Genomic DNA, 27476 nt, shown 5'->3' on the forward strand with positions numbered 1-27476 from the left:
GAAGAGGAGTCGATCACCATCGCCAACAGTCGGAAGGACGAGAATCAACGAAGGAAGTCGACAATACAGGATAAAAAGGACCTGCACGCCTCGACCAACATCAATCTTCCCGGATTGATCGAAACACCTAAAACCCCTCTCACGACGCTCGGTCACCGAGAGGTACCCATCCTTATACCCACGACGCTCGATCATCGGGTTCCTTTCCTCTTTCTTACGACACACGGTCACCGAGAGAGAGATACCTAATCTACACCCCTCTCACGACGCACGGTCACCGAGAGTACCTCACCTCAAAGCCCACGACGCTTGGTCACCGGGCTCCTATCTAATCATACCTAAATATTAGTGGAATTACTTATTATACTTTGTGTACGTAAACTTTTATAATAAAAAGGTGTAGGGAAAAGTCCAAATCCCGAGTACATTTTATTGCTCTACCCGAGAAATTTTACAATATATAACACATCCGTGCTCATGCTTGTCCGTGCCACTTATCCAAATCTTTCCCTTGATACGTAAATGACTTCCTTATGGTTTAGCCATCGGTATGCTATTATCATCAATGGTTGCAAACACACTGCAAAATTGCAATGCTGGCCTCTCTCCATCCAGCAGTAGCACATATTGATTTCTACGCACACGAAAGTAACAATATACCTAAGATGATAATTCTTTCAAAGAAATCCGTGTAACACTCACCTGAATACAATAAAGAACATATTGACTCCCATTTGGTTCACTGTGTATTTCAGTAGAAGGGATGTGCACATTTAGAAACAGCCTCCCATCATTCGGAATGTCAGGTGCTTCTAATATGTCAGCTTGTGATAAAGGATCGCTATCACTTTTCGACAATTCGGAAGACCGCACGTGTGTCCTAAATAAATATGTAAACAGATAATAAGCTATGATTCTGCAATAAATACTAAAAAATTACAAAACATAGATGCTTGTACTTTTTACAAATCTATTTACAAAATTCAACATTATTTGAAACAACATTTATAGTAAAGATTTTAAGATAGGTTTGTGAAATTAAAGTCAGGCTCATTCATTGGCTTTAACCTCTTCCGCTCTACGGTCCAATTCATTACTCTGCTTCAAATATCAGATTTACATCATCACCAAAACCAAGATTAGTATTGTAAAATAGAATTTACTCTCTCTTAAATACATGTATAGCAGATTATAACTGGAGAATTATTATTATACTGTTCTTTGGATTCAACGACTTATATGGATCCTGATCTTAAACCCATATAAAGAAGCACGTCCTTTTCCTACTTTTAAACTGTTAACGGTGTTGAATACCTGGACTATCTTTGTTCTTTGAATTTTAATTATGCGAGTTTCATGATTCTTTCTTCAAATTTATTTAATCTCTTTACATATTTTAAACAGAAATGTGTATCGATTTTATTTTATTTATTTATTTTATTATTATTATTATTATTGGAATATCATGTTCAGAGCATTGATGAATTTGAAGGTGAATTACAGAGACAGAAGAATAATATACCAACTTTATAGGAACCAGACAACTGTTATAGGAAGAGATCAGAAGGAAGCAAGAATAAGTAAAAGAGTAAGGCAAGGATGTGGACTTTCACCTCTCCTGTTCAATGTCTATATAGAAGAGGCTGTGAAAGAATTTTTGGATAAAAATGAGGAAGGTCAGGTTTTCAGCACAATAAGGTTTCCTGATAACATAGCACTAATAGCGGAGAAGGAAAAGGACTTGCAGGAAGCACTTTCAAACATGAACGACCAACTTAAAAACAAAACAAAAAAGCAAAATGAAGATAAATAAGAAGAAAACCAGTGATAAAGTGCACAAGAGCAGAACAGGAAAGAGCAGGCGTATGACTAGAGGGAGAGAAAATCGAAGACCTTAACACGTTCCCCTATTTAGGAAATCTAATATCCTCGAACGAAAGAAGTGAAAAAGACGTAAGTTCCAAACTAGCACAGGCTAAACAAGCAATCAATACGAAAAGAGGACTGCTGGCATCAAGAAATGTGTCGTTGGATGTTCGAAAACAATTTATTAAGACCCTGGTATGGAGCATGGCGCTTTACGGATCAGAGATGTGGATATTGTGATACTCTCGCTGAATGCTGCGCATATCATGGACCGAAAGGGAAGGAATGAAGACGTACTAAAGGAAGTTAATGAAGGACAACGGATCATGAGGGTAATAGAAAAAAGAAACAGCATGCTTGGCCATCTTATTCGGCACTCCGATTGGATCACCGTGTTGATGGAGGGAAAGGCAGAAGGAAACCAGGAAGAGGAAGACCAAGGATAGAGTATCTAGATGCAGTTACGAAGAAGATACCTTATCAAAGTATAAAGTAGCTCTCCCAAGGGCGAGAACAATTTTGAAATTTTCCATGTTGCCCATCATCGTATAGTTGAGGTGAGAAAGATGATTATTACTAAATTGAAATAAATCAGATAAGAACATTGTAAATGGTGGTGGTGATACTGATTGGTGACAACAACGAGATATACATGCATCTGAAAAAGCCTCAAAATCGCGAGTGTACTCGTGATCGCAATGGGACCAACATTACCTATGAAACTTGTGAAAATTAGTAAGAACATCCACAAATAATCAAAATTAACACAAAACAGTACTGAAAAAATACAATTAGTGTACTTAGACAATTGTTTATATTTTGTGGACTTTGCGATTAGTCCTACTTGGTGCTGAAAACAAACTCGAATGCTGAATGAAGGAGATTAGTGACATCTACTAGAAAGACACGTAAACAACTTCAACAGCATTATCCGGCGGAAACACACAGAAATATAGGGAAACGAGTATAATCGTCATTTTAAATCGCGTGTGGGTAAACAGAAGTGAACACGAGTATACTCACGATTTTAATATTCATAAATTGAATTAAGTTTTGTTATATATAATTTTAATATTCATACATCGAACTAAATTGTTATATATAATTTTAATATTCATAAACAGAATTAAATTTTGTTATATATAATTTTTATATGGGATAATCCACTTTAAGTAACATTAAATTTATATGTAATGCAAGAGACATTTAACTAGAGTGGAAAGAAAAAAAAACAATGAAATTAGTAATTAAAATAGTTCATTTCAGAGAAAAAAGAAAAATAATTCTCATATAAATCAATGGGTTAAGAAAACAATGCTGGAGTAGGCATGCTGGCACTCACCACTGTTAATAAAGAGAACTTGGAAAAATAGTATTGAAAATATGAATGAAAAAAATTAACAGTATAAAACCCAGGTGAGCAATAGTAACAAAGGAAATGGGTAAAGATCAGCCTTTTTTCGTCCATGATAGTCATAAAAAGTAAAATTGTTCATAAAAGCTAGTATATCGTATAAATATGAAGTCGAAGAATTAAATGTTACACTTATGTAAGATGCATATGAAACATATTGTAGCAAGTCACATGAAGAAATCCGCAAAGAAAGCACGGCTGTGATATTCTGTCAATTCCAGGGTGGAAAAAAATCATTTTTGTTGCTTTTTTTTAAAATTTAAATCACATCTTTCTTCTAGTATAAAACAAATCGCGAACTGAAAAAAAAACATTAGGAATTAGTATTAAATGTTAATTATGCCATTTAAGTGAAAGTATTGGGGTTGAAGTTTGAATTAATCCTCAATCGTTAACCTATTTCAATCCCAAGCAATGTTTCTTAAGCATTAAAGAATAAGTACAGAAGTTTTATCAACATGGCGCATTGTTTTTTCCACAAAAGTTATTGATATTTGGTAGGGACATATTGTTTTAAAAAAATCGGGCGCTCCAGAACTAGCTTGTGGCACGAAACACATATAACATACGTAAATTTAGTCTTATGTAAAATGTACAAAATGTTTAAGTTTCGGAGAGGGGATCGGACCCTCTAAATACGCCCCTCTCATCTGTGAACAAACAGACGCGCATAGAAAATAATTTTCATCTTAAATGCCGATGGTGACTTCCCCGGTGGAACAGTTAACGATTTACAAACCCTATGTTACGAAGAGAAGAAAGCAGGATTGCCCTGTTACCCGTACATAACGGGATTTTACCTAACCATTTCCTGTATGAAACACTCATTTTTACACTGTGTTATACATACATTTTCACCTCATTGTATTATGATTATTATCTTCAATTATCGAAATAACAATGAACCAAGATTTCACTTATTTTCACTTCAAATTACTTTATTTCGGAGTTTGTTTTAAATCAATGATTTTATTTTAAAAATAAGGTGATTTCAATCAGATTGATCCACCCCGGTCAGTTTAGTTTTTTTTTTTTTTTTTTTTCGAACTTAAACAATAATTTTAGTATGAGATGCTACAACGAATGCTTGTTGATAAGCTTCTTCACTCGAATCTTCACGAAAACAAGTATATGACTCATAAAGCGCCTCACACTAAAATTACTGTTGTGAGTTCGAAAAAAACGTCTAAACTGGCAGAATATCAACAACGATACTTTGCGAAGTTTTTCACGTGACTTCCTATAATATGCTTCACATGCACTTTCTATAGATGTAAGGTTTAATGTCTGAACTTCATATTTATACGGTATAGGGTGGCCCAAAAATAGGTATACAGCTCTGCATTGATCAAGTATAACCTAGTTTGTGGGTTTATTTGCTTCGGCTGTTCCGATCTTAAGTTAAAAGTAAAGACATTAAGAACAAATAATAAAGAACTCTGTTCTACCTGTTTGAAACAATAAGAAATACAGTGAGCTGATCAGTATGGTACTGTATACGTACTTTTGGGCCACCCTATATTGGCTTTTACAAACATTTTTACGTTCTATAACTATCATAGGGGAAAAAAGGACGATCTTTACCCACCTCTTTTTGCTCATGCATTGCATGACTAATATGACCAACTATTGCCACCGAGGAGTGCTTACCGTTCTGCTTCCATCCACATTGCTCGAGGACTGCCTTTGCTTCCCTGAGATCCTTGAGAATCTTGACTCGACAAACTCAACTGACTGTCTTTCTGTTGAAGCAAAGAACGGAGCTTATTGATCGTTGAAGCAAAGTCTTCAGGTTCCTCATAGACAGGCGACAAGTCCGCTGCTAACGCTTCTTCACCGGATTCGGAATCCAACCATTTCTCGACCATTTTCGAGGACTCTAAGGTGGTAGGAGGAAGCACTTTGGTCTGAACTGGTGGTTCTTCAATAATATCACTGTCGGGTTGCGGTATATCACACTCTAAGGCAGTGTCAAATGTATTACTCGAATCAAATGACCTGCTTTTCGAGAGTTTTCTCTTTGTAGAAGTTTTTGGTTGTTCAAGTTCACTATAATCACCCTGTATTTCGAGCTCCGCTTTAGAACTTCTCACTGTATTGTCAGAAACACCCTGAAAAGAAACTGGCGCTACTACCTGAGCTTGTTTGTTACTCTTTGTTGCTGAAAGAAAATCACTTGCTTCCGACAGCTCTTCACCGTAACTTACGTCCCTAACTTTACCAAAAGCTGGCGCTGCTAGAGATTTCTCACTTATATCATGACTAGACTTGCTCCTATGTAATACTGTTGTACTACTTGACGTTTTAACATCAAGTAAAGAAGACGTCCTGCTGTGGCCACTCTCTGTGGGATGAAGTTTCTTCACATCATCCAACTTGATACCTTCAACGATGTGAATAAACGGAACACTTTTTGGCTTTGTAGATTCATTAAGATCTTTCATTCCTTCTACACTGGGACTCTTCCACATTTTGTTCAGTGGTTTGTACTGGAAAGTTATATTATCAGGAAGCAACGGCCCTGCTGTTGCGGATATTAAACCCCCTAACACAGACGATATACGGTTATTTATAGTTTGTTCTTTTGCGACGGAGACTTTTTCACTTTCATTCACGTTTAGAGGAAGCGTTAGGCTTTGTCTTCGAGATAGCTGCGATGGTTCAGGTCCCTTTTGATGGTTCATTTGCCTTTCACTGCCATTTATTGTACTTTGCGATGCATTATCTATTGTTTTCCGAGTTTGACTGCCCTGCTGTGATTGAGCTGAATTATTTTCTGCAGGATTATCCAATAAAACCCAGTCTCTAAGGATTTCTTTCATTCTAGTTGCGGGGAAAAAGCCGCCACTGTGTTTCTGTTTACCCCCTATGGAGAATTCTTCCGTACTCTCATACGCATATTCCGCTTCTTGCACCGGAACGCCACTTTCAGACAAAAACGGTGACGCTTCTGTAGCAACTGTAACCTCAGATTCACCTTCCATAATAACCGCGGAATCACAGGCAGCGTCATTACTACTATCAACAGTGAGCAAAAATAACAATTTCGGATTTAACCATTGCGGGTCACTTACAAGATCAATCATTCCAAGAAGCACCTTTCTTGCTAATACCGAAGACAACACCTGGAATGCAAGCGACGATACAAATTCCCAAGGAACGAATTCTTTTAACAGAGACATGGTAAGTTTATGTAGGTATCTCGTTAACGCGTCTTCCCCTTTGCTGCCAACATGCTTATAACGATACACTTCATCCACTTGCACCGATTTCTCCAGAAACGCGGTAATATTACTGCTCTTTCTCTTCTTCGCTATCTTTTTAAGAGACCTTCGATATTCTTGTAAATGATAAAGATAAATTATCATTATTTTTTTAAACAATATGTGCCCGTTGATTTTCTTAGCTTGATTCACTAATTTATGCATAAAATCTTCTAAAACACTCCGTACTTCTGTCGGAAAATCCCCATCCGTACTTAGATTCAAGTACCACTTCCGAACAAATTCATAATGAATATCTTCGATCAGAAAACTAAGTTCTTCTTGAAGGCTCGCTTGAGTGGGTTTTTCCACTTCGCTTTCATCGACGGGATCAATCGTAGACTCCCGTCGAAAATTTCGAAAACCTAACAAAAGCTTCTTCAGGATATTTTTACATTTTACTTGCCACGGAGTCTCGAATTCAGAGTTAAAAGGCCGATTTCGTTCAAGGAGGATTTTAATTCCTTTTCTCGACACCCACAAAGTACTAAAAGCGATACAACACACGTATATGATTAAGCCGTAGCCACTTAATGGGAAACACTGAAACCACCAATCCAAGCCCAGAACGAGTACTATGATTACAACGGACGAGACGAAGATTTTCTCATACCATGCGCTCTCCAATATCCAAACAACTAATTCGTTAGGCATTGTTTTATGATCTGCAAAGTGGGGAAAAAGAAAAAAAAAGTATTAAAAAGTGTTCAAAATTGCAAAATAGAGGTGTTCCACAAAACCGGTACGCCTCACGTAAAGGTTAATCATCTCTAGTTAAACTCTTTGTAGGGTGACGACAAAGCTGTATGAAGTATTCTAACAAGATGGAGCTACCGCCCATACATTTCACCAAAGTATGGCCTACATCAGCAACATGTTCCTTAAAGACAGACTTGTCAATAGAGTTTTGGCCTCCAAGGTCCTTGGACTTAACCTCGTGTGATTTTTATTTTATAGTGCACACTGAAAAGTGTATGCTAACAATCCTGACACAACAGACAATCTTAAACGTAACATTACTAGAGAAATTAACATCATCATGCCGGCAGAATTATACCGTGTTGCTGGTAACGTTATCAAACGAGGTCAGCGATGCCTAGATGCCCATGGCTACCACTTCCAGCACCTCATAAACATGTAATTGTATAACGTTGTTATTATCTATTCATTGTTAGTTCATTGTCGCTGTTCAAGTGTTACTTGGATCCCGTAAGTGAGGCGTACCAGTTTTATTTGGGACACACTGTATTAAACAATTGTAAGTAACCTGACACTTCACTGCTTGTTTAGATCAAATTTTGTTATCAATTCTTACTCCTACCAACAAGGTTTCCCTTACATTTAGGCATGCATGCATATTATTTGACGACAATACAACACTTAACCAATTCCAACATAACTATATCCATTAATTACGTCGAAATTATTTTTGGATGCTAAGCAGGCCATACAAAACGTACTTGTGATTCATGTCGACTAAGTTTTGATTTACGGATTTTCTCAAACCAAATTTGTTCGGAAATGGAATCAGGGATAGCGAAACAACATACCGTTTTTGCTCTCTTTTTAAATTGATTTTGGCAACTTAAAAACTTGTGTTGCGTAAAATATGCCAATTATTTTAATGAAAGTATTGATTTGATCTTATGCTAGTATATCTAACTAACTAACTAACTCTATGGCCTATGGAACCCAGAGGTTCAGTGCCGCGTTCACAAAAGCTCTCCACTGACTTCTATCCTTAGCTAATTGGATCCAGTTTCTACTTTGTATTCCTATCTCTGCGAGGTCCATCTTAATATTATCCTCCCATCTGCGCCTAGGTCTTCCTAATGGTCGTTTTCCTATGGGTCTACCAGTCTATGCTAGTATATGGTAATTGAAAATAAAATACTTTTGCTATCATTTTATTATAATTTTGAAATACGGACTAATCTGGAATTATCAATAATTAAATTTATTACAATCATAAAAAAAGTAGATATATAGAGGGGAGATTCCATCTCAAATCAACAAGTTATCAGACTTGACCATCTCAGATTTTTGTAAAAATTGGTGCACAGCTTTATTACAGTGGAAGATGAAAAAATTCCAAGTATTATCTTTCTCCTGAAAGTGTCCCCATACAGGGTGTTCAAAAATTGCCAAAAAGAGCATTTTTTCAGTTACAGTGATTATTAAATATAGTCATAAAATGGTTAATATATGCACGAGAGACATGAAACAAACACCATTGGAAAGCTTAAAGATTGCTCTACAAGTTGTACTATATTAAAGAAACCTGTTTAATAAAAAATAACACTTCAAAAATTCAAATTAAAAATTGAATTTCACACAGAAATGTCCTGTGAATTTGTTCAAATTTGTCCTGATCGTAGTCTCGTATGTGTACTAAAACACCACAAAGTTTCATTTTGGGCACTCAATGAGATCCGATTCAAAATTTAACATAAACCAAACATTGCAAGATATTGATCGTGTGAATATCTGGATTCAGATCGATAACCATTTGCCTGTAGCTATTTACCTGCAGCATCAAAGGAATTTATATTCAACTTCATTTGTCTCTTGATGTTATTTATTTGAATTTATACAATTAACCACATTTCGAGTTATCTAGACAGGTATTACCTTTCCGAACATTACTCAATAGAGGTCACTATTCTTGTTAGTAAGTATGGATGTTTATAAATTTATATTGGCTACATTGATACATATTATTTTCATTCCTTTGTTTCAGGATTGTTGTTACAGACATATGGAAGTGCATCATTGAAATAGGAAAAAGAATTTATTGACTAATTGTTTGTGCTGAAAGTGTGTGAAGTAATTGTAAAGAGTGGCACTGTGTTTCATAACACATTTGATACAAATACTGTGAAAGGGAGTGAAATATATCCCTCTCTTTCATAATAAGTTTTGTAACAGCTTCAGACGAGGAGGTGAAATACTTCTTGACAATGTGGCTGAACACGTAAGAATACGACTTTTACCAGGAGAGAATGTTCAAACTCACCCCATGATGTTGGTGCCTCAACCGATATGGAGATTGTGTCGAAAAATAACCTAATGCATGTATTATCTGTTGGCAGTATTGGTTGTATGAAATACTATATACACGTTTCACTTCAGGATTTGTAACCTTGCTTTCTGATCACCCGACGAAAAAATGGTGCTGACGACGTTCTCCGAGAGAAAAGAAATATTCAATTAAAGTAGTAAACACGGAGGCGCAAGTGAGACACATTTCTTATGAGTGTGCCGCATAGGTTCTAAACGCAGACAACCCTCCTGGAGAAATTACTTTATACCAAAATATAGGGTTGTTAATAAACAATGAATAAACTCGTTAGTTTTTGAGAAAACAGCAAATTTTGATTTTCAGACACCAGTACACTATCCTTATTTTTGAGTAGAAAGAAAATTCGAACCCTCTTACCCCTAGAATTTTAAAATTTGGTCTTAATACGTTAAGCGGATGCCCTTTTGTTGACTAAACGTGCTTACATGAGGGCGAAGAAAGAATTTTCAAAAATCACTTTTTCAACATGTAAGGACGATGAAACATGTGAATCAGTTCAAATCCTTTTTTTTTTTTCTTTCTTAACAATCAGCACATTTTCTTCTCTCATATCGTAACTCGAAACTCCAAAAGTAATCAACTTGGATGTGATCGTTACGACAGTTACACAATACATCGACAATTAAAAAAAACTTCAATTCGTCACACCTTTTAAATATTCAGGTTTTGAATGCGGCTTATTGATAGACTTGTCAGGTGTAGGCTAATAACTGTAACCAAGATACAACTGATCTCTAGAAGTGAATTTCTAGGGCATTGAGGATAGCGAACACGAAAGAATAGAAGAATAGATGTTACCTAAATTCTAATATGAGTACTGATGTAGTCTGTAAGAAAAACTATTTGTTATTTATATATATATATATATATATATATATATATATATATATATATATATATATATATATATATATATATATATATATATATATATATATATATATATATATATACCACGCTAACTCGCACATTCCCTACGGATGCATCTAGCTCAGGCTCAATAGTCTCACTCTGCCTGAATGAAAAAATGAAATCTTTGAGTTTTACGTCCCACGATTATGCCGGTTAGGCTAAAGGAGACGGTGATGATGAGTAATGAATGAAATGGTGGAATGAAGAAAGTGGGAGGAAACGGGAGAACCCCGAGAAAACCCACGCACACGGTGTTTGTCCACCACAAAGTTCACTTGGCGGGGGCTGGGATCGAACCCGGGACCCCAAGCACCAGAGGTGAACGCTCTACCACTGAGCCACCGCGGCCCCCTGCCTGAATGAAAATAGATACAATTCTTGCTTGTAGTGACTACCTAGTACAAGGTTGCTACACGCTTTTTGAGATATTAAGAGTCTGTACGCAATTATTTGAGCATGCAACAACACTGTATTAGGGATGGCCACATTTTCCGGAAAATTGAAAACGGAAGACGGAAAATTTTCCGGAAACCGGAAAACTCTTTTTCCGGAAATGGCCATCCCTACATTGTATACATAATTATTAGGTATTATTTAAAACAAGAAAAGTAATGCAAAACGTTCTTATGAAGCAGATGACAACCCGTAAGTATGATGGTGGTGGTGATAAGTAGTCTCTCTGCTCTTTTAAAGTAAATCTGACCAAGTTCTTTCTATTGGTAGTACTTTACTGCTCATTTTAAGACATGCTTCACTGAACTTACAATCATCTTGGAAATTCCAAAACATATAAAATATGGCAATAAAGCATGAGTTCGGTTCGATCGAGCACAAAGTTCTGCCAAATAGAAAATTTATAGGTAAAATACTATAAAGGAGGAGAAACGTCTTAAAAACTTTGGGGGTCGGTATGAAAAATTGACCTATTAACCTTCTCCTCCCACTACATGGTAGTAAAACAAACATTTTCTCCGAAATCCAGTGTTGCCAAGAAATTCAAGCTAGCTGACGATTTTCGACCAGAGGGGTGAGTATTCTTCTCTGTCACTTGAGAAAGGTTTTGTCGAAAAAGAAAAAAAAAAGTATCGTAGAAACTCGGAATGGTTTGTGTTGTTTTGTTATTTGACACTTTGAGTGGAAAAATCTTCCTTCTTCCTTTGGAGAGGAATGAACCATATGCAGGAATATTGGTTAATGTGTTTATTTTCCCCTTCCCTACTTTGGAGTGTGCATTCTTTTAAAGTTATAAACATGAATACATCTATTGAGAAAGAAGAATGGGATTCTAATTTATACAAAATACTCTTGAATTCTTATCAAATAATATCTGAAATGTATGATGTAGAAATATCCAACTTTCTCATTAACATAATAGATAAGGCAACATGAGATCAGAAATTTATGAATAATGTATTTTAATTATATTTTGCATTTTATTACATTATATTTAATTACTTTATTACATAATTACATTATATTACATCGATTATTTTTATAAAATTCTACACCAGAGCATAGGTCATCCTAATTAATTTTCTTTAACTGATTTTCCTTGTGACACCAGAAGAACATTACTATAGTATTAAATTTTCTTCTTTCTCTTCCTTATTCGATAAAGATAAGAAAGATGCCTAGTGCTGTGTTCAGGCCATGGTTGACGGAAAGCTATCTGAAAACGAAAGAGTAAAACGAAGAGAATTCCATTCAGCCGCTCGAGTAAGTGCTGGCAAATATAGGGAAGAGAAGAAGAAGAAGAATGTTAAGTGCGTTCTGGAGAAGTTGTATTATAATGAATACAACAGAGGGTATGACAAGAAGAAGAAGAGAAAAAGTAAGCGAGAGTATGCTTTAAAAAAATAATAGAGTAAATTTAACCCTAATCCTTGACTGATCTCAATTCCAAGAGATATGAATAGTTCTTAAATTTTAAATGCAACATACAAGCACAGACTCATACATAAAACATGTTGAATGAAAATCAGAAAATTTTGCAGAAATTGTTAATTAGTTAGATTTGAGATTAGCGTCGCTTTGAGCAGAAAGGCTATATGAAGCGTGAATATACAGCTTAGTGTGGGATCCGAAGATGAGCTCCCGCCAGGAATCCCACGCCGGAGGTGTGTACGCTATTTACGTACCGATGAGAGAGCTCACAGAAGCTGTTGTGACACACATTTCTTATATTGAGAGATGCATTTATTTTCTTACTTTTCGCCGAGTACAATCACACCATCAACAGAGGATTGGTAATTCTTAAATATTTACTACACCAATTTTAATATAACCGGTAATAATAATATGGTAAATTTTACTTTATCGAACAAAAAGACACATACGCGAGATGAGAATGTAACAATATTTTCGTGACGAGATACATGACGAAACAGAACTCTTCCAGTAGAATCAAATATACTATTCGAGACAAGACAGCTCCAAATCTATTCTCTTAGGCAATACTACAAGCACACATCATGTCGAATACTAGAAACTTGCTTCTATAAATGAACATAAAGCGATTATGTAAAAACATACTTGACAATTATGAATCGTTGAAACCCCAGGTTTCAGTGCTAAACGAAAAGTAGAAAAAAAAAAAAAAAAAAACTTGCGTAAGACTTTAGACTCTTGTAAAGCCCAAACACGTGAGCATATGTGATAAATGAGAAACAGGCGAAGTGAAGTGACAAATTAGGGAACAATGCACCGTAGGACACCACGCACTTGTTTCGTTCGAAGGACGACCCTTCTCTACACGGATCTGAATTTACTGTTCTTCTGCACCCCTTCAGAGGGCATTTAGCTTTCTCTTATATCACAGCTAACTTCAAAAAGCTAAGTTGAAAAATCCAGCTCCAGCCAAGTACTGTTTCAAAATTCTTTTCAAATGGTTCAGCAGTTTTCTAGTGATGATGATACAAAACAGTCTCGATTGTTTTCTTTCCAAAAATTTTATTTTTACTTTCGAGCAACGATAGGAGATAAGAAAGTATAGCAATATAATGGAAAAATCGAGATTTAGAAGAATTTGTAAGTTGGATCCCCTCTACATGCCTCAATATGACAGAGTTCTGGACGTCTGTTCGTCCCAATGAAAATAAGTTTGGTCGCCTAGAAGGGATAACTACGATTCAACGTATCGAGACGTAATTTTAAATTTAAGGTTTTTATAAGATTCTCTAGCGGCTTTTTTCGATTTTTTTTACTACTGCCAAAACTACGAGTAGTTTACTGAACATGAAAATAAAAATTTGTGATTTTCTCGGAAACGCCTCTAACGATTTTTTCATGTTTTATAAATACATGATTCATAACAATATAATAATATGGGATAACTAATTTATCCTGAAAAATCGGCAAGTGAGCTTTTTTCGGACGATTTTTTTTCAAATGCGAAACAGGCGATATATAATAATTTGATTAATAACCCTATAATAGGGTTAAGTAATTTCTCCCGAATTAATCCGCAAGGGGTAGTTTCTTAATAGGAGTGAGTTTATTATTAGATGATATTCTCAAAAGCAACTCAATCGATTTTGTTTATATATCATTAATAATTCTGTAATGTTGCGCAAATCATTTTGTTGACACCTCATAAATATTCAATTAATAACCCTGATATACGAGGGTTCCATTTGTCACTTCTTATAAAAAAGTTAATGCAGGTAATTTTCCTCGAATGAAATTTCCTCAAAACATGTCGCTGTATTTCATGTTTAAGCAATAACTGCAGCATAATATGATATACTTTAAGAAATTGAAGTGAGAAAATTTAGTGGAGTGGCCTGTATCTTTTATTACATATTGAGAAAATAGTTATAGAATTTTTCCTCTTAAAGTGGAATTTCACAAAATGCTGGAGCAAATGTTCACTTACTTTTAATACTGAGTTTATATACGGTTTCATCTCCCTAACATGTCGCGAAATATCATATTCTTGACATACATTTTAAACCCTATTCCTCCACCTTAGCATATACATTTTGATGACATAACAAGTGAGTAGCGTTATATTGTAATTAAAACTTTCAAATTATGCGAATTCAAAGAGGAGATTAAAACGAATTCTTGTGACACTAAATCGATTGCAAAAAGCCGTTTCTTGTTTTACTCATTTAAAAGCAAATATTTTACTCATTATTTAATTAATATTCTTAATTTTATCGAAATAAGCTGAAATAAGCAAAATAAATAAATAATAACAGAATTCATTCTCCTTAATAGTTGAAAGTGGTGTATATTTTGTATTTTAATACATACTTTTAAGAATAAATTATGACATTTGCATAAATAGTGAATATTACATATGATTTCTTGCTATAGATAGATCAGACAATAAAAATATGGTGTACTCTGAAATATTAAAATATTGATGTGGTCATGTACTTAAAAATCTTTTCTTTCTTTCTTTCTTTTTTTTTTTTTTTTTTTTTTTTAACTAGCATTAACACAAAATAGAGCATGTACTACCATGAGCAAAATAAATGACGCGTCTCTTTATTTTGAAGTTTTTTGAAAATATCTCCGTTTTCTTTATATGTTCGAAATTTCGGAAGGTTTCCCCAGCAGGAAACGTTAATAACAAGCCCGTTTTAAATATTTGTGTTAGATATTAGCTTAAAATAAATAAATTAGAAGCAAAAAACATTAAATCGACCGAAATTACGAGAATTACCAACTCTGCTAAAGTGGGAAATTTTCAAGAACTCGAGGGAATTCTACAGTTCAACACGAAGCAACGACATCTATGTCATTGAGAGAAATGCGGATTAAATCTACAAATGAAACTTTCAACGAAACATTTCTAATATGTCTTATTACATGCATTATCTGCAAACTTCAAATATATGAATCTATGCCAAGTATTAGCGTTTAGATAGAGCAAATAGTTAAAATTACCTATGGAAAAGGACGAATTGGTAGCACGATCGTAATGAAAAATCATCTTTACCGTATAACATGTTCAGTTTGCGTAAGAAAACAAATAGCTCAGTTAGTTAAAGCAACGAGTCTGTATGCCGAAGGTAGCTGGTTCGAACCCCCACAGAGGTGCAACTGTCATTTCTATTACTGTGGTTATTTTATTTATTTTTTATGTGGGAAAGAATCAAATTGTAACATATGTGTAAAACTCATGACAATACCAAAAAAGAAAAAATGTTGTCGCACTTGCATTAGTGTGTCTAATTTTTGTTTGCAAACAGTTTCGTAATTATTTTCCCTGTGCTCACTGCTCACAATATGCTCGCTGGTGTATAACGAATGCTTTCCAGTAAACGTTAATTCTAATTTGGAGATTTTTATAAAGTTTCACAATGTTTATCATTAAATAATCTTCTATCTACTTGTTTGGACATTTTGATAACAGATTTCCCTACTAAATGTTTAATTTTCCCTAGATGTTTCATTACGGAAAAGTTTTACAATGTATTTGTTTTAAATTGAAATTGTTTTGAATTTACCCCATGAGGTAAGTAGCCCGAAGGAGGAGAACTGAAGTAGCTGATATTCTACGTAAAAGCAACCTATTATAGAATGATGACGCTTCTTACCTTCAGCACATAATCTTTACATTAGAGAGTCAGAGAGAAAAATCCTGTTTTTTCCTCTCCTATGACCACCCATCTTAAACCACCTCTACATACCATGGTTCGTCTTACACAATTTCGGTGCTCCAAAGACATTCATATAATAATAATAATAATAATAATCCTGAATATGCCATACAGTGGCGGCGATTGGACGTTAAAAGTGGGGGGGCAAGACATGATCTGAATATTTGTATATCACTGTTAGTTTCCCTGGTTGTTTCCAACACTTTGTTTGACGAAAGGTTGTATAACTAATAGGATACTATCTTTTTCAGTTAAAATACCGTATATCGTATTTTTATATTTTATTAAATAAATTGACAAGAGCAACAGAAGTAGGCACTAGCCCTTTGTATTCTTAAACAACAAAGGTGTAAGAAGAGATTTGATTACTTGCTCATGAACATCTTAAAATTCTGGGGGTCGCGGTGGCTCAGTGGTAGATCGTTCACCTCTGGTGCATGGGGTTCCTGGTCCAAACCCTGCTCCCGCCAAGTGGATCTTGTGGCGGACAAACACCTTGTGCGTAGGTTTTCTCGGGTTCTCCCGTTTCCTCCCACTTTCTTCATTCCACCATTTCATTTACAGTATTTATCATCTTCACCGTCTCCTTTAGCCTAGCCGGCATAAGCGTGGGACATAAAACTCAAAACTTTCATTTCATTTCTTTCTCTTAACATTCTGTCTAGAAAATTGTGTAATCAGATTATTTAATAACAAATTTACAAAACAAATGAATAGAAAGGATAATATTAATCATAGTAATGAATAATGAGGTATGCTATGTAGAAGTAATATTGAAACTGGGGATTAATGAACAACTTAATTTTTAATTCCACATATGCTTTTAAATGAATGTTATTACTCTTGGAAAATGAAAGCCAGTAAATACAACAAACATTTGCTACGACATTTAAAGCAATACATGTATTTGCTTGTGCAGCTTCTCGAAACATGTTCGTTGCCATTAGGTGCAGTTTTAACTCACTTGGAATACATCAAAACACAACCACACTTAGAATCATTTCACACTCCAGTTATACAAAATAATTCTAAAACCTAGAATTATGTTGAATTTACTAAATCTAATTGTGTATAAACTCGTACACCCCTAAACACACCACTTCACTCGTATATTACACTACAAAACAATGGAAAAGGTAGAAGTTGTTTCTTATTACGCTCTTTTTAATCAATATTCCTTACTTTAGAAAGAAGAAAAGACATTTTAGGAACTGTCAATTTTTGTGCAATTAAAGAATTCCTTGTGAAATACTTTTTTTTTTTTTTTTTTTTTTTTTTTTTTTTTTTTGCAAATGTTCTCTCAATTAGTTTCAAAACGGCTGACTAACATATCGAGCCGTTGTAAGAAGGTTGTATAGAAGCAAAACCTTCTAAATTCGTTTTTGAATTTTGGCTGGGAACGAAGAAAAAGTTACACCCTCATGTTTTCAGAATTTCTTAACAACTTTTTTGTTTAGTTGTTGATTTCACTCATTTGTATTATTGATCACTAAACAAAAAAATGTTCAACAATTCTGAAGCATAAGGGCGTCACTTCTTCGTTTCCTGACAAAATTGAATAATGGATTTATCAGGTTTTGCTTCTATACCACTGAATTGAAAGTATGCTGGAATTATTGTGCTTCAATAGGTTAATTTTGGGGATGTTTTCCGTGGCAATTAAAACGCAATTCCTGTTGCTTTCTTAACTTCACGGGAAAACAACCAATATATACTCACGCAATGACAAATATTATATGGCACCATTTTTTCTATGAGACCGTAATACATACAAAAACATTACATTTCCAAATGAAACTATATACATTAATGGGTTACTTCAAAAAAGTGGGGGGACAAATGCCCCCTTTGCCCCCCCCCTAATGCCACCCATGATACCATACTTACCTAATGTAGTAACCTTAGACATCTTAGTTTAAAATGCTTTCTTTTGTAATAATTTGAGCAACCATGTGGGAGGCGGCACGACGGTTTTTTGCCCCTCTCATTTCCTCCCAACAGACAAGGACAACGTTACTGACAAACAGGGACAACGTTACGTAATTTCTGATAAGCAGGGCAGACAAAATGAATAAGAAAATATATTTATATCACCCTCTCCCCGTTCATGATTGGAATATCACGTAGCATTTTTAATTCTACTGAAGATAACCCTGTGCGGTTAGGGGTAAGTAACTAAAGAGATACCTAATACATAGCTCCCCTTGATTGTAATATTACCGCTTCTTTATTTGTTCGAGGGAGCTCCTACACAACCAAGGGTGACAAAAAGAATAGGAAAAGTGTCTATTGATTCTAGTGGCTGATCCAGCACGGATTCCTGAGTGGGGGGGGAAAGCGGTGAAGTGAAGGATTCTTTTGTTGATATGAAGCTGTCACAAATTACCACTTAACTAAACTAAACATAATGGTGTGGTTAACCGGAATCCAGTCAGTTCAAATTGATGTAAAAGTTTAATTTTTTACTTCATATTAAAGTTCTGGTTTCAAATGAGAATTTCAGTCCGAGTGGTCAATGATCAAATCTTGGGGGGCTTTTCGGTGTAGAGGCTATGACCCCCTTATGGGAAAAGGCAAAAATATTAAAATTCTTAAAACTTTCGAAGTTTTCGTCTATTTTAAAGGAACTTTTGGCTTCATATTCAAGTGTTTGTTCCAAATGACAATTCCAGTCCGAGTAGACAATGATCAATTCTCGGGGAACTCTGCAATGTAGGAAAAATAATGACGTCTATATCGTGATCCTGTTGGTGACATCACGAGTCATGACGTGAATATAGCACAAAATAAACGATAAACGCTGTCGGCTCTCGTAGCTGAGTGAGCTAGCGCAGCATGCTAGTAAGGAAGATTGGTTTTGGCGTGGGTTCAAATCCTGACTAGGGACGATTATTTTTATTATTTTTAAAAAAAGTTTATAACACTTCTTTCGTTTAAAAAAAAGATTTAAAATAATATTCAAAAAGTGATTTAACAATTATTTTTTTTTTATTTTCGTTAAAATAAGTTGTACTATACAGTTCCACAGATCCATAGCGAAGTTAGTAATAAAAATAGTAGTAGTAGAAACGGGTTACAATGCAATTCAGCATTCATTTGTTTCCGTGCGATGTTGCCAAACGTAACTCGCTTACAATGCTTTCTGGCTAGGCCTTAGTGTGTTTCGAAAATATGCTTGTGTTCGGGATGAAGTTCCAAGGTTAAGCATTGACTATAAGTTTTTGCTATTAATATACCTTCTAACAATATTGGCAGTGGACAAAAGTTGGACCGTGTTGAAGCATTTTGCTCCTAATTTAGTTATTTTACTTTATTATTTAACGAATATATTGAAAATATCTTTGTCAGCAAGCACGTATGCAGGAATTTATTTCGGGAGGGGTCCAAAGTTATCTGGGGGTCCGACTTCAATATTAGGATAAATTATAATATTTTTTTAAAAAAATAACCCCCAAAATTAGGTTAAATTTACAGAAAAGTTGGGATTTCAGAGGGGGTCTGGACCCCCTGAACCCACCCCTAAATGCGTCCTTGTTTTTCAGTAATGTTTCCTCATTTTGAAACCCTCAGAAACTTCGAATATATAAAGGAAAACGAGTTATTTTCGATAAAGTATCACTTCAAGGAGACGCGATATTTTTTATTGCACATGGTGGTACCCCAACTTAACAAGGGCAAGAATTCCTTTACTTTGGTTCTCTGCAATTGCGCTGTATCGAAAGGTTAGGTTTGTAATATATACTCCTAAGAACAAACGTGTTTGCCAGAGAACCGTGATACTGAACAGAGCTCCACAGAAATGCATGCTGAACTTTCGTTATAGCTACCCTTTGGTGTTTTTTGCCCTCAAGGTCAATCGAGTGATGATTCAGTTCAGTCCCTGTTCTTAAGCTGTGTTGGTATTACTTCGAACAGTTTTGACGTGTGTTTTCCAACCACCATATCAACAGACAATCAGGGCAAATCATAGCATACAATACATTTAAGCAAGTATATATGTCGCGAAATTATTTCACACATTATCCAAAGACACTTAATATATGAATCCATACATTTATTTATATAGGTAAAGCAAAGAGTGGAAATTACCTATCGAAAGAATAAATTAACAGCACGATCATAATGAAAAGCATGCCTCGTAATATAACAGACTTCTTTCGCGTAAGAAATCGAAACTCAGTTGGTCAGAGCAACTAGTCTGTACGAATTAGGTTGTTAGTTGGAGCCTAATACGAGTAAGAGTTTTTTTTACTATTGTTTTTCTCTTTTTTTATGTGAGGAAAAATCAAATTGTAACATCGCGATATCAAATGTATTTGGTTAGGTAACTTTGTCTTAGCCAAACTTTAACTGTCGAAATTATTTTACTAACCCATCAGTTACTGAACATTTCAAACACCAGTCGCATAACATGAAGGTTAACCTCACGTCCGCAGCCCTTAGTTATGCGTCCATACTTTCATGGCCGGACCTTGGGCGGGGCAAGAGTCAGAGGGACGCCAAAACGAGCCTCAAAAAGTAAATTTTATAATGTGTTTCCTACTGACTTTTTTGGTTTATATTCTTGTAAAGTAGCGGCAATTACATAATCTTTTTCCATTTCATCATGGAAGAAGAGTTTCATAGCACTAAGGGGACTGTATCGACAAATTGAGAGATGGCATGTAGAATAAAGAGTGGAGAGGGAGTAAGTATTGTTTGTTTCTTTGCTTGAGTTTAGCGTTCCACAGTTATGCCTTAATGGCCAAAGGAGATGTGGATACTGATTATAGTGAAATCCGAACCACATTTATCGTTCAACAGTAACCCACCGGGAATTGGACCCGGGACCACAGAAGGCAGGCATGCTAGCCACTAGACCAAGCTGGAGGGGGGGGCGTTGTTCGTATTGTTTATAGCAGGCCATATTTTTTGTGAAGTTTTCCTAGGTAATGAATGTCTTTCTGAAAAAATGGGTTTAAACTATTAAAAACACTAGGATAAATGTAAAATATAGGCTAATACTAGGGGGGAGGGCGCCATAAAGTCACTTTGCCCAGGTGAAAATTTGGCCTGGTCCGTCCCTGCGTACTTTCTATATATTTTTTGACTTTGCAGCTTGTGCGGTCCCCACGCCACAGGGTTGTGGGGGCGCCATTTACGCCAATAATAATAATAATAATTATTATTATTATTATATGAATATCTTTGGAGAGACGAAATTATGTGACACGAATCATTACATGTAGAGCTTTAAGATGAGTGGTCAAAGGGGAGGGGAAAAAAAAGTATTTTTCTCTCTGACTCTCTAACGTAAAGATTATGTGCTGAAGGTAAGAAGCGTCATCAATCTAAAATTGGTTGCTTTTACGTAGAATATCAGCTACTTCAGTTCTCCTCCTCCGGGCTACTTACCTCGTGGGGTAAATTCAAAACAATTTCAATTCAAGACAAATACACTGTAAAACTTTTCCGTAATGAAACATCTACTGAAAATTAAACATTTAATAGGGAAATCTGGTATCAAAGTGTCCAAACAAGTAGATAGAAGACTATTTAATGATAAACATTGTGAAACTTTATAAAAATCTCCAAATTAGAATTAGCTTTTACTGGGAAACATTCATTATGCACCAGCGAGCATATTGTGAGCAGTGAGCACAGGGAAAATAATTACGTAACTGTTTACAAACAAAACTTAGGGACACTAATGCAAGTGCGACAACATTTTTTTCTTTCTTTTTTTTTTTTTTTTTTTTTTGGTATCGTCATGAGTTTTACACATATGTTACAATTTGATTCTTTCCCACATAAAAAATAAATAAAATAACCACAGTAATAAAAATGACAGTTGCACCTCTGTGGGGATTCGAACCAGCTACCTTCGGCATACAGACTCGTTGTTTTAACTAACTGAGCTATTTGTTTTCTGACGCAAATTGAACATGTTATACGGTAAAGATAATTTTTCATTACGATCGTGCTACCAATTCGTCCTTTTCCATAGGCAATTTCCACTATATGCTCTATCTATACGTTAATACTTAGTATAGATTCATATATTTGGAGTTTGCAGATAATGCACGTAATAAGACATTAGAAATGTTTCGTTAAAAGTTTCGTTTGTAGAATTAATCCACATTTCTCTCAATGACATAGATGTCGCTGCTTCGTGTTGAACTGCAGAATTCCCTCGCGTTCTTGAAAATTTCCCACTTTAGCAGAGTTGGTAATTCCCGTAATTTCAGTCGATTTAGTGTTTTTCGCTTCTAATTTATTTATTTTAAACTAATATCTAACACAAATATTTAAAACGGGCTTGTTATTAACGTTTCCTGCTGGGGAAACTTTCCGAAATTTCGAACATATAAAGAAAACGGAGATATTTTCAAAAAACTTCAAAATAAAGAGACGCGTCATTTATTTTGCTCATGGTAGTACCTTTTGTTTGCGAGGGGGAGAAAAAAGCAAAGTGGAATCACAAATCCACGGCAAGGGGGAAAAAGAAAGAGAGGAAAGTGACCTCTTAAACCCACATGTGTAAGTCATAAATCAGAGTATAACAGAGACCAAAACTATGGCAACGCTGGTGGATACACATTTACTTACAATGTCACTAGTAAGAGGATACGAGTGTTCGGACATTGTCGAAACCACCCACGGAGAGCTTTCTTGTTTCTGCGAGCTCTCTATGTAACATTTTTTATAAAGAAATGAAGAGTGTGAATATAAGTAATTACTAACAGTGCACACCATATTGAAATGAATTTTGAGTGATAGTGAATATATCGTATGAGTAAATGTGCTCTTTCACTGTCCTCGTTTATGCGTATAACTACCGTTGCTGACGCGCCTTCTTCCTACGGATGTACCCTCTCGTTAACCGCTCGGGCCCCTGCCCTGACTGTTATATGGGATTTGTGCTTTTAGCGGCCATCTGGCACAAGTTGGATCGTGTTTTATGCACTGTAGTTTTTACGCCATACATCCACACCGTATTTCTACTGAGCCCTCCTGAAGTCAATCTGCAAGTAGTAATGGAGCGCCTCTTTTAGTGCATGCTCTGCTAAAACAAATACAAAGCTTTAACCTAACCTGAAAATGTAAGAAATGTGTCAAAATTTGGTAGAATTGTCTGCTTGAGTAATGCCTAAAGCATTTCTCTTTTTACTAGGTCATACACTTCCCAGAAGTATACGAGTATATCCCCTCCTATGGACAAATTACCACTTCATTCCTTATATTAGTTTGACATTGAATATCTGGTTCAATGTTGACATATTACGACTTAACCATGGGGTTTCTTGGGTATTCCCTCTGTTTCGTTATGCACAGTATCATTCCACACTCCTCTTCATGAATCATCTTTCTTTAAAAGAGAAATTTAATTTAATTTTTAATACGTCTGAAGTTGCATCATGATCTTTAATTGCTCCATTTGCGTAAGAGATTACTCGTGCTACAAGAATACTTCTAAGAGCATCTTGCAGGTTGGAAAAGTGGAATTTTACGGCACTAAACTGCAATACGCTTTGTATTGGAATAGAAACATGAATATGTGGAATATACGGAAGGTTTCATGTTGCTAAACATACTTATCTGAGTTTGCGCCTTATGACCGGCAGTTTTCAAAACAAACACTTATATTGGGGTAACCCTCCAAAGGAACTCTTTTAAAGCCTTTGAGAGACAAACACCAAGAAAGTGTAAAACAGATGGGGATTATCATCAAAAGAAAGAAAAAAAAAGGGGGGAAATAAATCCGATTAGAGACAAACTGTACTTAATTCCGACATAGATCTCGTACCTCTCGTCTTTTCAGGTGTAAAACATTTCTTTTCAAGCTTGTGGTTTATAATCCATAGTTTAATGAAACTTAACACAACTGCATTTTAATCAGTGCGGTGTTTTGAGTGCGGTCAGTTTCAAACATAAAGAGCTTTGAATTGTTACATTTGAACAACGAAAGGAGATGTAATCTGAGAAATAAGGAATTATTGTGGTATGTAACATATTCAAAATTACAGTTTAGTAGTAGGTCAACAGTTCAACTAGCTCGTATTAATGCGAATAATTAAATTTGTTCCAAATTGCAGTGAACTATAATACGCATAAGTGCATTGAACCTATTCAATTACCTGTAATTTGTCACACTGTAATAAAACTTAAATCTATGGCTCTAAATTACGCCTTTTATAGAAAATTATTCCTTTCCAGGGTTGTATCTTTAAATTGGCGATACATGACCAGATAGCCATTCTGATGGTCCAAATGGGCATTTAAAAGATGCAATTTTTGACTTGACAGCTGATAGGTCATTTTACCGCAAAACCTCTTGATTTATGAGCTGACGATGTATTTGCACTTGGAATCAATGTAAAAACCACAAGACAAGTCTCACTATTGGGTATCGTCTGAGACGAACATCTGTGCAACAACATACACCCACACACTCCTCTTCACAGAACAGACGAAATTGCAAATAGTGCAATGATGTAACAACTAGCGGAAAATTTTCCTGAACCAAGCGGGAAATATTCCATTTGTTACCAACTAATACACGTTTCCCTCCTATAGGTATCAGCCTGATCATCTTGCCCAAAATTGTGATTTCCTAAAAACAGTCAAATTTACGAATTAAATTTCTATTCTCTCTCTAATGTATTATAAATCCAAGGGATTGGTTATAGATCTAAAGAAAAATAAATAGATAAAGAAAAAATACTCTCGTTATAATAATGGTCAACATGTTTTTCATCAAGATTTGGATGAAAAAATCGGTCCATTACATAGAAATGATTTGCAAAGATCAAAATAAGGTCGAGTGTGTTTATGTAATATCTCCTGGGTTGTTGTTGTGTTTCTCAAAATTATGTTAAATTTCTTATGAACCTAATTTGATTTACAGCTTTTTCCCTAGTAATTAACTTCTTTCACTGACCCCGCCCACTAGTGCTTTAATGGAAGAGTTAGTTCTACGGAAGTTCTCATACTGATTAAGATGTCTGCTGAGGGTGAGATGCAAATGTGAGAAGTTTTTCACCCGTACCGTAACTCGTTCAAAGTACATTTCTTTAGTCCCTGTTATTAAGAAGAGCGATGTCAAGTAGCAGCGATTCAGAAGAATTCTTTGATGCTGAAGATGAAACTCCAAATAGAAATTCAAGGTGATTATACAATCAACTTCGAATGTGATCTTTCAGTGTTGACTACTACAAAGTGTCAGTGGTTGTTGAGTTGTTTTTAACATATTGCAATATTGTAACAGATTTGAGATAATAACATATCATATTACGTGTTGTGCGATATCGCTGTTTCTAATTATTATAATAAAGTACTAAGTAAATTTGCATACATTCGTTACTGTTTATAAAGCTGCCGAAAGAGTGTCCTTGACGTTTAGCATTATCAAATTAGCAGAGAGCAGACTCCTAAATAATAAAATTTAAGAAATTAGTTAATTATACGATATCCTTTCTTTTTTTGTAGTCTGTAAATAGATGTAGCTGTCTAAAATTATGAACGGCACACGTCGTAGTTAAGGAAATAGGTGTGTCTTACAACTTCCTGACAAAAACCATATACGGAAGTAGAGCTACAGAATAAGAACTATTAATCGAACAGATAAAGAGTGTTGGTGCTACTAAAAAATTAATATTAATAGGCCAATACATTCTAGTGTTATTTTGTGGTCGCATGCCTAAATTATTCCGTACAGATTCATAATATGCTGATAGGCAAGGTTCTAGAACACAGGTCCCTCTTCCGATTGAGATGTAATAAAGACAGAAATCAACGTGCCCTGCAGAGCCCCAACCTGCCTTCACTCGCTAACGCTTACTTGGCAATACTATGTGGATTAAATATTAAACATTGATACAGAAAAAAACTAACCTATATGTAGGAAGGGAAGACCTGTATTATAGAATCTTCCCTATGCGGACATACTGATATGTCATAGAAACGACGGCTTATGAAAAAAAAATGCACAAATTTTTGCTAAACATTATTCAGCGTAAGCTCTAAACTCCGATAAACAAAATATTTGTATCCTTCCGCTTGTCACAAATACGATTGGCTAGTGATGTATCACTCCCCACGGGGAGGAGCAAATTATACACGTGCATTTTGACAATACTGTCTCGTGTTGTCCAGATACTTACAGCAGCAGCAGAAAACAAAGAAGAGAAGCTCGAAAGATTAAAAAAAAGTATTTGAATTTCGCTCGTAAACAATTGTTGCTTAGTGAGTAAAGGTTTGCCTTGTTGGTGTTTCACCACAACACTCGCGGAATCGGGATTCATGCCAGTCATCTCTCAGACTTTAAAAGCAGAACACCCGTCCATAGTTGAGTTGGCGCCATAATTACTGCGCATGTTTACTGTTTATTTCTATTGTTTCATTAGCCACACTCGATTGCAGTATTATTAGATAATCCGTATTATATTTTTGTCATTTATGATAATATAGCAGTTTTATATAAAGCTTCATAGTAAAAGTAATAATGCAATCACATGAACTATTTTGCGGAGGAGTACAAGCGTTGGTAGGACAACAGCAAATCAGCGTGATTTAGTTTCACGTGGCTTTGTTTATCGCAGTTTAGAGCTTACGCCGAATAATGTATAGGTGATCACGAAAAGCAAGATTTGTATCACGATTGTTGAAGGGAGTTGAGTCCGTTGATAGTAGGGACAATAGCGACGGTGGATATGCGCGTAAACTCAGATTATTATTATTATTATTATTATTATTATTATTATTATTATTATTATTATTATTATTATTATTATTATTATTATTATTAGTTATTAGTCAAGTTAGGATTTATCAAGCATTTATTCTTCTTCTATCATGTTCACCTTGTGCATTTACCAGAGAACCTCTAAAATTACATTTACAGAAATTAATGTCATGTAGTCGTCACACACATTACAGCTAAAACGATCTTTCAGTAGGGTACATTCAAAACAAAATGTTCTACTGAGAGTTCATTCACTAATATGGTAGCTGCGTAAAGCAGTCCTTAGTGTGTTGTTATTCTTATTATGAGTTAATGTTAAAGTTTGTACTTACTAGGAAGTATTTCTACTTATAATATGAATTAAAATAAGTGATAAGGAAATTAAAGACATATTTGTGTATCTTTATAATGTGTAAATGAAGATTTATCTTCCTTATATTATTCAGTAGCACGTTGAAGACATTGTTTGCATAAGTTCATTATGATTATGCAACGAACTTTTCAGTGCTGTATCTCCGGTGATATATGAGTTAAATGTTGGCCTCTTCGTAAATACATTCCTTATACATTAGCCTCCCTTTCTCAATTAACCTACGATCCTTAT

The 27476-nt window shown here is 35.2% G+C and overlaps 2 protein-coding genes across 4 annotated transcripts in view; one reads left to right on the top strand and one right to left on the bottom strand.

The window, feature by feature from the left end:
• LOC145684144 (uncharacterized) overlaps positions 1-24651 on the bottom strand; it is a 58816-nt gene extending 34165 nt beyond the window's left edge. Inside the window, exons 1-3 of the mRNA XM_081756086.1 lie at positions 24267-24651; positions 4931-7208; positions 703-880 (exon numbers count right to left, since the gene is read on the bottom strand). Coding sequence (XP_081612212.1) covers positions 703-880; positions 4931-7197 — 2445 coding nt within the window. The 5' untranslated portion in view covers positions 7198-7208; positions 24267-24651. The remainder of the gene's footprint in view (positions 1-702; positions 881-4930; positions 7209-24266) is intronic.
• A 341-nt stretch (positions 24652-24992) lies between these two features.
• The window catches only part of LOC145684145 (WD repeat-containing protein 44), an 86169-nt gene continuing 83685 nt past the window's right edge, over positions 24993-27476 (top strand). Inside the window, exon 1 of one of the 3 annotated variants that reach the window (XM_081756088.1) lies at positions 24993-25295. In XM_081756088.1, the coding sequence (XP_081612214.1) occupies positions 25228-25295 (68 nt within the window). In that variant the 5' untranslated portion in view covers positions 24993-25227. Of the gene's footprint in view, positions 25296-26751; positions 26847-27476 lie in introns of those variants that run through there. The other 2 variants (XM_081756087.1, XM_081756089.1) reach the window with 2 other exon arrangements.

This window comes from Thermobia domestica, chromosome 4, assembly GCF_964235325.1.
Source record: "Thermobia domestica chromosome 4, izTheDome1.hap1.1, whole genome shotgun sequence".
Taxonomy (NCBI): domain Eukaryota; kingdom Metazoa; phylum Arthropoda; class Insecta; order Zygentoma; family Lepismatidae; genus Thermobia; species Thermobia domestica.